The sequence below is a fragment of the Melanostigma gelatinosum genome (assembly GCF_949748355.1).
Source record: "Melanostigma gelatinosum genome assembly, chromosome: 21".
Taxonomy (NCBI): Eukaryota; Metazoa; Chordata; class Actinopteri; order Perciformes; family Zoarcidae; genus Melanostigma; species Melanostigma gelatinosum.
In genome coordinates, this window is record NC_136654.1 from 4,812,705 (window position 1) to 4,825,119 (window position 12,415).

The 12,415-nt window shown below is 42.1% G+C and overlaps 1 protein-coding gene and 1 pseudogene across 2 annotated transcripts; both read right to left on the minus strand.

The window, feature by feature from the left end:
• Positions 1–97: 97 nt before the first annotated feature.
• LOC306795361 (GTPase IMAP family member 8-like) lies at positions 98–3,944 on the minus strand (annotated as a pseudogene). The gene has a single exon. The product of its transcript is annotated as a GTPase IMAP family member 8-like (transcript).
• A 22-nt stretch (positions 3,945–3,966) lies between these two features.
• LOC306795447 (GTPase IMAP family member 8-like) lies at positions 3,967–6,748 on the minus strand (the record flags this gene model as incomplete). Its single annotated transcript, XM_079293965.1, has 5 exons — positions 6,722–6,748; positions 6,085–6,163; positions 4,490–4,549; positions 4,022–4,243; positions 3,967–3,971 (listed from the first exon to the last, which is right to left on the minus strand). The coding sequence occupies exons 2-5, from the start codon at positions 6,101–6,103 to the stop codon at positions 3,967–3,969; spliced, it is 306 nt and encodes a 101-aa protein (XP_079150091.1). The 5' UTR covers positions 6,104–6,163; positions 6,722–6,748.
• Between the last annotated feature and the right edge of the window lie 5,667 nt (positions 6,749–12,415).

Sequence of the window (12,415 nt, forward strand, 5' to 3'; positions counted from 1 at the left end):
GTTTTTGTATTATTTACCCCAGTGTTCCTGCCCTTCATACCTTAAATCCACACTCCAAGTGTTTGACTTCTTGCAAAATGGAACCACACAAACCAGTGCTTCATAATTCTACTTAACAGTATTTTAGAAACACTGCTTTAATGTACTTTATTGCCTACTCTTACCATGACTTGTGGACATTACAAAAACATGGAATATCTCAAATAAGTGCTTCACATTTACACATTTCATCTTAATCATCAAATACTGACTAATGCCGCCTCAAACAATTAAAACGTGCTTTGCTGCCAGTAGAAACGGCTCATCGTCATTCAGTCTTAGCAGTGAAGTACTTTTACATCATGTGGATTTCTTATTTGTTTATTGGAAATGTAAGTTTATTGCTCAGTAGTCACATAAATCTGGTGGGATTTATTTCGTATTAATACTATTAATGAGTTGGAATGCCTGATAGTTGAACAGAACAGTAGGTTTTGTCCTCCAACTCTTATATCTCAGTTGTTCTGTGAGATCACTTTGTGCCCAGTGGAGAGATGGAATGATTATGGATCACAAATACTGTATTAGGACAGACGTGAGAACATTCAAACCTTTCCTGTGATACAATATCCATTGATAAAAAAAAAACACAAAACATGAATTCATTTTTAGAGGGTTTATTGAATAGAACTATGTAATCCATACATATTTATTTTAAAAAGGTAAATGTACTTAACAAGATAGTACTTAAAAAATGTAAAATATTAGACTCATGGTAGAGTCCAACATGCTTAAAAATAAAATAAATGCACACACAAACATGGTAATATTGATTGTTGGTCAAAATTAAATACTTTTCAATGTGCTGCAGCATTTAGTCACAGAATTGCCTTTTTATCTGCTCTATACATTACATTCATTCAGCAGACCTCTCTGTATATCTGCTTCATGTCATTCTTTAATGATTCGGTCTGTTCTTGCTCTCTTTCTATTTACAATCATTTCTGCCTCCTTTCTTATGATCTCTGTCTGTTGTACTGTTAAATTATTGATCCTCTTGTTAATCTGGTATCTCATTTCACGTCATTTATCAGTTGTTTAACAAAGTCATCACAGTATTCAAATAATAAGTCTTGTAAGTAGTGTAAAGTATTTATAATGTTGAGTAATTAGTAAAGTAATATGTACAAACTTTAAATTGTTAAGTAACGAGTAATTGATTACATTATAAAGTAGTTTTGTTAACGCTGCTCTTAATAAGTACGGATGCTCTGAAAGTGCAATTCTGGGCCGACACCGATACCGATGTTTGCAATAACTGGGCCGATAGCCGAAACCCATGTCTTTGTTTTTGCTGTTTATTCCACTTTTTGCCAGCGAAACAGAGACATCTTCATACAAAAAAACCACCTGATGTCTTTTAAGGTCTTGAATGAGCACAAATTCAATCATATCAATTAATGAAACAACCTTCAGCAAAACTTCTCTCAAAAAACAAAACAAAAGAACGACTTCAAACGCCCTTTTACAGCTTTACAATTACCTACTCAATGAGAAGTATGTTTCTGTATACAGCCCAACAGATATTTTTGTGCAACAAATTACATATAATTAAATATGTATAAGCGATTAAAACCATAAGCAGTGTTTCCACACAAACTGAAGATGATGATATCCATCTGTAAAGTCCATACATGTAAACCTGCTTCTTCTATCAGCCTAGCAAGTTGTAAATCTCTTCATGTGTGTTCTTTGGTCTTTGTGCTGTCTGTAGTGTGAATGTCTACCTCAGAAAGATGTGACTCAACAGAAATAGAAACAACAAGAGCCCAACAAAAGAATAATACCATCTTCTGCTCTTGTGATGGTACTCTTCTTGGAGCTTTATGAAGCTCTTCTTCCCCTCCTCCAGACTCAGTTTGTCCTCCTGACGTTTTTGTTCCCAGGTGTCTTTTCTTTCTTTATCCCAAGCGTCTCGATCTCTCTTCCCCTCTTTTCTCAACAGCTCCAGTTTATTTACAGCATTTTCCTTTTGTTCTCTTTCTGACTGAACTATTTTCTGTAAATCTTCCAGTTTTCTTCTCCCTTCCTGTCGCTGAGTTTCCTCTTGTTTTTTCCATCTCCTTTCTTCTTCCACCCGTTCTTCCCGTCTCCTTTCCTCTTCCTCCCGTTCTTTCCTCCTTTCCTCTTCCTCCCGTTCTTTCCGTCTCCTTTCCTCTTCCACCCGTTCTTTCCTCTTCCTCCCGTTCTTTCCTTCTTTCCTCACGCTCCTTGGTGACATCCTCGAGCTGTTTTGCTTTCAGTTTTCTCTCGTCTTCTTTGAATTTGCTTTTCAGTGATTTTAAATCTTCCTCATGTTTTCCCTGGAGGTCCTCATCCCTTCTTTTCGTCTCTTCTTCCTTCTCTTTTAAAATCCTCTCCACTTGTATTTTTGTGTATCCTTCTGTGTTGTCAAACATCTCAGTGTGGTAGCAGCCGCCATGTTTCTTCACCATGGTCTCGATGTTGTTCAGCAGATCTCTGACTTGAGTGCGGTTTGTGTAATCTTTGTTATTGAAGACCTGGTATCTCCCTCCACAGTCCTTCAGGAGTTGTTTTACAAAGTCATCACAATCTTCGATATAACTCTCAAATGACTGATCATCTTCCAGGTCATCTCCTCTGGTGAATATAATGATGATGAAATCTTCAGACTTCTCACCAAAATATTTCTTGATCAGTTTCACGGTGTCTTTCTCCTCTTGTGTAAACTTCCCGATCTGCAGCACCAGTAAGAACACATGAGGTCCAGGAGACAACATGCTGACGCATTTCTGAAACTCTTGTTGAATTTCTTCATCAGACAGAGTCGTGTCAAACAAGCCGGGGGTGTTGACCACGACGACAGGCCGTCCATCGATCTCTCCTGTTGCTTTCTGACAAGACTTGGTCGTTGGCTTCGGGGTGATTCTGGGTTTGAAGACCTTTTTGCCCAAAATAGTGTTTCCTGTTGAACTCTTCCCATTGCCAGTCTTCCCGATCAGCACCATCCTGAGATCACCTCCCACCTCCGTCTTCTGTTTCACATCCTGCAGTTCAGCTTCAAGTCTTGAAACCTTCTCCATCTGAGCCTTGGTGAACATCTCCATTGTGAAGCATCTGGATCCTTCAACTCTCATCTTTTCCACAGAATCCAACAGCTCTGGGATCTGCTGCTGGTCCCTGATGTTGAAAACAACATATCTTCCTCCACAGCTCTGACAGAGCTCCTGGATCTCCTTGTTTTCTTTCACAAAGTTAACAACAGCTGGAGCTTTAGGATCTAAGTCCACAGTGAACAGAATGATGGTGAAGTCATTGACTGGAGAGCTGAATGTGTTCTGGATGGTCTCTAACTCTCCCTTGGCTTCATCAGTGAGGGGACCCACAGGTAGGACCTGGAAGAAGACATGGACGCCCTCAGGACCACAGAGGGAGATACACCTGAGTGATTCCTCCATCACTGCCTCCTGAGGTCTTCCATACAAGGCAGGCAGCTCCACCAGAGAAACCCAACGTCCACACACCTCTCCCTGATGTTTAACACACTCTGATGAGTTGGAGACTGGATGAAGATCTGTCTGACCTAAAATGGCCTTGGCTGCTGAAGTCTTCCCTGCTCCTGTCGTCCCACACAGAACCAGGTTGAAAGATGGTTTCATGGGGTCACACTTTGGTGTCATGATCAAACCCTCATCCTCAAATACGTCACATCTCACAAGCTCTCCATTGTTCTCCGTTGTAGTTTGACCCAAACGTGTTAACAGCTCTGGAAGTTCAAGGTTCTTCAGGTTCAGGTATCTGTATCTACACATTCTGATCAGGTATTGTAAAGGCTGGTCTTTGTCCATGGAAGCTGAACTCTCCTCTCTAGATGTTGATGTCAGTATCAATGAATGATCAAATGATTGATCACCAAAGACTTTCAGGACTCTGCAGAGCTTCTCTTTGAGTTCCTCAGTGAAGTCTTCAGGCTGTAGAACCAGCAGGAATACATGAGGTCCAGGATCAGAGAGTCTCACACAGTCTTCTACGTGTTGTCTTAGTTTGTGTGCAGAGATGTTGGGGTGCAGCAGATCTGGAGTGTTGATCAGAACTATCTTTTTCTCCTTTAACTCTCCACTGACTCTCAGACAGTGATCTGGTTCTTCCTCAGTGTTGAACTTAGTCTCTCTCAGTATGACGTTCGCCACTGAACTCCTCTCAGACCAGCTGTTCCCCAGCAGAACAACCCTCAGCTCAGACACTGAGAAGAAAAAACTGAATTAGTAAAAAACTCTTAAAATTGAAGACTTGAACCTAAATGAAAACAATAAAACTAGATTCATAACCAAGGAGGAAGTCACAGCTTTTTAGAGGTGGAATAGAGTGAATGTGTCAGCTGTTACCATCTTGAAACTTGAACATTAGCCAGTGACCCATCACCTGTAAACACTGTAATCACATGATAATGAACACAAGAATATTTCTGACTCAGTCTAATTTAACTCACTGTTCGGTGGCAGCCATCCATAGCTGCTGCTTCTCTTCACAGGTTGGAGAACATCAGACCCTGTAAGAATACAGAACGTTGATTCATTCACATGTCTTTAATAAAAGGGTGTTTGTCATCACAGTGTTTTATCAATGTTTTAGTCAGGGCCCAAACTATTTTTCTAATTTTGCCTTTTCACACAACTCAAAGTGATTTGAAATGAACTAGTCAATACGTGGTTGAAGTGTAGACTTTGAGTTTTAATTCAATGGATACAACAAAAATATCACATTAACCGTTGAGGAATTACGGCCATTTTTACACAGTCCCCCGCATTTCAGAGGGTCAAAAGTAATCATACAATTGTCCGACAAAGAGTTTCATTGCCAGGTCTGTCCTGTTCTCGCTGTCATGAGACATTATGCAGATAATAGGTCTGGAGTTGGTAGCTGGTCCTTGGAACTCTCGGCATGCGGACCAAAAAAGGTGTCAATGCGTGAAGGAGGCCATTATTAGGCTGAAGAATCTTAACAACCCTCTCATGAAGACAGCAGAAACAGAAGGAATGGACAAATCAACAGTTTGGTACATTCTTAAAAAGAAGGAATGCACTGGCACCAAAACAGGAAGGCCACATTAGACTTTAACAGAAAACATCTGGAAAAGACTGACCAGTTTAGGAACAAGATTATTTGGACAAATGAAACCAAGATGAACTTGTAGAGAAAAGTGTGGAGAAGAAAAGGAACGGCTCATGATCCGAAGCATTCCACATCATCTGTCTAACGTGGAGGCAGTGCTTTGATGGGCATGTATGGCTGCTAATGGAACTGGGTGATTGGATGGCGCCTCATAGTGCAGATGGATAATGACCCAAAACTGTGAAAACAACCCAAGAGCTCCTCAAGGCAAAGGAACAGAATATTCTTCAATGGCCAATTCCGTCACCTGATCTCAACCCCAGTGAGCAGCTTCTCACTTACTGAAGGTAAAACTGAGGGCAGAAAGACCCACAAACAGCAGCAGCTGAAGGAGGCTGCAGTGAAACGTCTGTCAAAGCATCTCAAGGGAGGAAACTCAGCGTTTAGTGATGTTTATGGTGCCAGACGTCAGGCAATCATTGACTGCAAAAGGATGTTCCTCCAAGTATTAAAATAATGATTATATTCACAATTATGTTAGTTTGTCCAATTACTTTTGAGCCTCTGAACATGTATTTGGCTGTGTAAAGATGTTTAATTCCTAAACGGTTCATGTGATATTTTTGTTTTATCCATTGAGTTAAAGCAGGAAGTCTACACTTCAACCACATGTTGACTGATTAGTTTCAAATCATCAGTGAAGCTGCACACAGCTCAAGCTACTGAAGGTAAATAAATATTTCAGTAAGTAAAATATTAATGAATACTCTATTAGAACTCTCGAATGTGTAATCCATCACGAACAAGTCCACAGGAATGTTTCTATAGTAGATGGTTGTAATAATAAATGCAGAAAACAACATTCATCAGACGTTCATGGAGGTCAGGAACAAGAGAGAGGATACAGTTGTTTTATGCAGATGTTGAGAGCAGACAGAGTTGTCCAGAACACTGAAGTCTGACTGAACTCACCTGCTGCTGCAGCCGCCATGTCGGCCACTCTGCTGCAAACGCCAGACACTTATTCAACTGGAAACCAGCTGCTGAGAGCCTGAAGAGAGGATCGCATGAAATGTTCAATTGTTGTTTGTTAACATCGACTCCTTACATCAGTAAAACTCCCAACACACACACACACACACACACACTCGTCCATGAAACATGAGGAAGTAATCCTCTAAAATGGCGGCTTCACCTCCGATAATAAAGACAAGATACCAGAGATCATAGAATGAAGAGTTCAACTTGAGCCGCACAGAAACAACTCGAGAGAAGTTCCAGTTTAAACTGGAGCTGAACCGACGTCCTCTGACTGCTCAGTTCAAGATTAACTCAGAAAACACGCAGCGTCCTCGAGACTGTTTGACAGATCTGAGTCTTAAATCATCGATTCTCTTCATCGTCTGAGTCTTAAATCATCGATTCTCTTCATCGTCTGAGTCTTAAATCATCGATTCTCTTCATCGTCTGAGTCTTAAATCATCGATTCTCTTCATCGTCTGAGTCTTAAATCATCGATTATCTTCATCGTCTGAGTCTTAAATCATCGATTCTCTTCTTCGATTTATTATTCTACATTTCTGTGAATATGTTTTAGTCGTTTACTCACCAGGTGGACTTTCTGCTGCGCCATCAGGGAAACGAAAGTGAAAGTTAAGAGTTGGGAGTAAAGAAAAGGCGTGACTCATTCAAATGACGTAACAAAGACTTTTAAAGACTTTTGATTTCCTGTTTTTAAACTCCATCATTCTACATGATTCTCATTTCATTCCTCTGATGAGCAGCTTAACTGACACATTTGATTAATATGTACCATGATCTGTATCATCTGTGAATGTGTTTCAGACGTTTTATTCATTTTTACTCCAGAGATATTAAAAAACATCTTCCTCATCATCCAAAATGATCAACATGCATTGAATTATACTATTTGCTGAAATTGATTGGATGGCCCTACCCAAAAAAAATCCACCAGCCGCCACTGCTTGTGAGTATTTCTGAAGTAGTAATTTTAAAGGTTCCTCACTGAAGTGCTGAACTACACTTAACATCAGCCATTCCAGAGCATGGTAGTGCTCTTGTGCTCCGTATCTGATGCACTCCTTCAGCATGAAGTACTTTCCCTCCAGCAAATGGTCAGTAAGTGAAGCACACAGGAGTAATCTGGCTCTACCGTGTACATTTAACTTATTCAAGTAAACCAACATAGAATAAACGGACCACAGTAGTAATTACATGTTGTGCTGTGTATTCAGTTTTTAATAATCCCGGGTGTCTATTTCAAGAGGCCAACTTGTAGTTACTTGGTAGTTTCACCACACTTTATTTCATGCTCGGAGGTAAAGATGTCTGGTTTTATTATCCTGGTTGTGGATGTCCACCAGGTTCACGGCCGGAAGTTATGCAACACCAATGTTACCAAATCATATGTGACGACAAAAAAACACGTGGATTTCAAATATAAATCCGTGGAGGTGTTGAATTGTAGTTGGAGTAACGCCGGCTCCACCCCCCCCCCCCCCCCCCTCCCCAACCACAGCGTCATTACGTCACTCTGCATCCGAACCGACACCAGTCGCAGCCATTTTACTCCGCGAAATAAACTTCAATCCCACAGCTAGGGGGGGAGAAAAACAACATACGGAAGACAATTCCGCTGACACCAATGGACATCTTATTGTGAACCAGAGCTCGGACAGGTTTGGGCTTCGAGTCTTCACATTTCGGTAAGACCACAGTTCCCGCGCGACGCTGTCTTGTTTTTAGCACGTTAGCGAGTTAAACCCGAGCTAACTAGCGAACTGTGAAGAAGAGGTTGTTGTTGAGAATTGTTCGCGGAATGCAGACAGAGACAGCGGACGAGGCTTTGGGAGACTGTGCGGTAAAAACGCGGACGACTGTAACTGACGTTGAGGTATGTTTAGTCCGAGGACTGATGTCCACGGAAGCGCATCATCGTGCTTTATGATTGGTGGTGTTACTGTCCCCAACTCACTCACCTGTCAGATTTAAAGTAGCGCTAGCTAGCCCACGTTAGCTCATCCCACACCCACCCATCTCCTCCACTGCGATAACAGGAGGTGTGGTGGAGCCCACGGCCATGCCTCTCAATAACAACTTTAAAATGTGTTCTTGCCGTTTGAACAAGCGAGTTGTCACGTTGTTATTTGCGAGTACTGTGTTCGTGTGCTGCGTGTTTATTTCAGCCATTCGGTCTCTGGACGCTGCGGCATGGCAGACGGTGTAACTGTGACTCTGCAGCCGTCTTACTAAGGAAATACTGTCCACCACACGCGCTGTGTAATGAGGCTCCCCTGGCATTCACACAAACGCGATGATGTTGTCTTATTGCCTTCCTAACGACTGAAGCGAGGAAAGTGAGGTAACTTTAGTGGTGCTGCAGCAAAACCGGTCGCGGTCTGTGTGAGTCACGCAGACAGACGGGATGTGGTGTCAGAGGCGGGCCTATCCAGTCAGTCTGTCAGCGAAAAGTGTGAATTTTGAGTATTAACTTAAACGCTGTGCTTATGGTTTGGATGGGAAAGTAATTATCCCAATGTCCTCTCAGTTTCCACGTCACAATGTGTGTTTGAATACTCTAGTACCCTATTTGTGTCCACACATTTTAAAAATGGTGCAATATTTGACCCCCCCCCCCTTGCAGTGATTGTGGTAAACCAGACTGCACTGAGTTGCAGGAGGTAATAGCCCTGTCATGCTACTCACACTCGGAACAACATGCCACCCGGGGCATTTCATTCTGATTTGTTTATAGTCCTCCTACTTTACATTACCAGCCTACATACTTCTTCATTGCAGGCTGCACTCACTGTTGAAGTTTGGCTGTGTCGCTTCTTCTCTTAGCTGAGACTGTCTTATGGCGTTTGCCTTCCAGCCATTGATCCTTTTGTACCGTTTCTTTTTAGACGTTTTTTACTTCAGCTAAGTCCACAAAGGCAGGAAACGACACCACACGTGTGTGTGTCTGTGGGAACAGAGCAGAACAAGTGACTCTAGTGAAAGAGCCACAGTGATGACATCATTTCTGTCTTATCTCTGGATAAAAGAGGACATTTTTGTTGGAACCAGACGTGGTCTATTTAAGGCCCAGGATACTGCAGACTGGAGTGGTTCTCATGCTCTGTGCTTGTGTGTGTGTGTACATGGTACAGCTAGTTGATATTAGCAATGTTAATGATCCAAACATTAGTTATTTGGATGTGAAACCCTTATTATACATCACAACAGACACAATGGATAAGATGATTTTCTGAGAAGATTCCCAGTCATCCAGGACACACTGAATAACTAGTTTTTAGACTTTAGCTTTAAGATTGTCGGCCTATTTGTCTTTTACAAATGTGCTGCCTCAGGGTTTCATCACAACATGTTCTGTTTTTCCATAGACAACTGTCAGTGGTGCGTTGATGTTGTTTTAACAGAAACCAGACCTCGTGACAGTTTGATTTATTAGCTCTTAGACTAAGGCTGCAGATTTCAGTTCTCTCATGCCGTCACTCATCTCCAACAGTCACAATAGCATTGTACAAAAACCTTTACCTTCATTTAAATGACTGATTTCACTTTGAGCTACATTCCTGCTAATTAACACATTTGCTTCAAAATGAGACTTAAAGTAAGAACGTTTTTCCCGGGCTTATCAGAAGGATGCTCGCTGCACAGCCCTAGTGCTGGTGGGTACTTTATCACGTGAAGGCTTCACAGCCGGGCCTGTTCGTAGTCAAGTTGACGCACTGCATAGTGGGCAGAGACGAAGTTGTGGTATCTCTGTGTTTGTTACTGAGACACATAGTTCCTATTCCATTGACTGGCTTCAAAATTATTCACTGATTGTTTTGCTGAAAACAGGATTATGAAATAATAATAATGCATTTTATTTGTATAGCGCTTTAAAAGGTACTCAAAGGTGACACAACAGCTCCACAATAAGCATCGGTAATGTCTGTGGAGGAATACCTTCAAACCACCATCAAACTGAAGTCTGGGTAATGGTCGTGTTAACCAGAAAGTGTTTTTAGCTTTTCCAGTGAGAGCGCAGCGATGGGAAGATGGCTCGGTTCGTCAGTTTGTTGCCTCTTTTGACTGTTCAGGCACTTACAGGTTGTCCACTTTGAGTGACTTTCGAAGTATTTGACCGATACTCCGACCGCCTCGCTAGCTGTTAAAATGCTGATTGAAGATGAACTTTTTGTTGCCTTTTGACAATCATTGTCTGTGTGGCGCTGACTCCCCATACCGGTGTTGTTTTGTACTAAGTGCAATAAACAGCGGCTTAGTTATGTCTACGTGGATCACTTTCTTCCTTTGTCCGTCTCAATGACATGTTGAGGAGACCAGGTCACGGGTTGTTGACAACGCATTCAGCAAGAAATCCGGCTACGTGCTGGCAGGAAAGGGAGCGTATGTTCGTACGTGGTTGCACAGTCTAATGTTGATCGTTTGCCAAAGTTTGGGGCCACTGCCATCACATCACCTGTGTCAGGTTTGAAATACCAAACACACCCAGTGGCAGAAAACGGCAGCACTGCCTCGCAGCAGAATAATATAGTGCTGCGCTGACCGTCGAGCCCACGTCTGACTCTAGTAGTGCTTTCACTGCTTTGTGTGTGTGTGTATAGTGTATGTATTACCCTTTGATGAAACACACGGTGCTTGTTGCCATTAAAGAGCAGCAGGCAGCGCCCGCCATCTGGATCTGCTCTTTGATTCTGCTGCTTAAGCTCTGCTGTTTATCCCACAGCGCCACGTCAGCCGTGACAGTTGTTTGTTCCTTCGTCTCTGTTTTGCAGCCCACTTTCTCTCGCCCTCACCCGCTCACCCACCCTCGTTTCGCCCAACACATATACGCGCGGCGTGTAGTGCTCTGACTGTCTTTTATTCCCGCCAATTGAAATTAATTTACCGTCAAATCAATGGTTCAACGAAGATTTGTTTTGTTGGAGGAAAATACAGCATTTCTTGAGGAAATGTTCCAAAGCAGTATCTGGAAATCATAGCCCGAAAAAACAGAAGCACAGTATGTATGATGCTGTGGTCAGGGAAGAACCTTCATAAACAAACATAACTTACAAATATCAGATATGTAGTACAGGACCATTATCTGCCCTGAGTGTCAGTAAATTGACACATCAATAAATGTGATGTGTTTATGTTCAGCACATGTCCTGAAAGCTTCTGTGTGCGCAGTGGATTGATTTTTATTCCGAGAGTCGCTCTCTCGCTCTCTCTCACTGCAGCATGATGCTGCACTACAGATCTTTGATCATCCGTACGAAGATGTTCCTATTGTCTCCGCACGGACCACTTCCATTGTCATAGAGACCGCTGCAGGTTTTCCTAGCAACCCGCAAACTTACATTTTCAGACCTCGAGTGTCGGCCAGTTTCATTCAGGCATCTTTTAGTGGTACTCATCACCTGTTTTATTCTCCACTTATCTTCAAGCACACTTGTTCGGCACAGTGGTTCGGCACTGTGTGTTTTATAAATGGTTAGTGTAATATCACATCAGTTTCTTGTAGTTGCTCCTCCTTATGTACTCTTTTTAAAAAGTGAACCGGGTTTGACTCTCATGTCAGTACTCGGTGTCTGATTGGTTGGTCTGAATCCACACTCCCGAAATGTCACAGATGTTACAGTTACTACAAAGTACACCAGAAAGTCTAAAGACAGAGGCGTCTCATCTAAAACCGACTGTGAAATACTTCCTTCCAGTTACATTGATCATGTGAAGTTCATCTGGTACGAGTGTTTATAATTCTGTCTGTGAACAGCGTCCCAACAGTACAAGAAGCAGTCACGAAACTCAACAGCCGTGTAGTTGAGATCAAAATGAAGGTTGAGTTCGTAGATGGGCGTGGTCTGAGGAAGGGGCCCTTGTCCCCTCCACTTTATGCTGGCAAACTTCAAAGGTGTGTAGTTGACATTCAAATTAAGTCTGAAGATGTATGTGTGGTCCGAGTAAGAAAGGAGAGGGTATGAAGTTGGGAGGGGGCCCCCCAATTTAACACTGCTGGTCCCATTTGGCGTCGTGGCTGGTGTGACCTGTTGCAAGATGGACTCTAGTGCTAACAAGTTTTGGGTTTTATGCCCTTATTTGTGACATGTATGGCTAAGCTAATTATTTATAGTTTCAAAAAATAATTTGGATTGTCATTGGTTGTTTTGATTGTTAAAATAAATGGGGGGGAAAAAATATGGAAGAAAAAGCAAAAATATATTTTTTGAAGAAATAACATACCAGTCTTTTCACTTGCTTTTCCAGAATTCTAGCAGCTCATTTA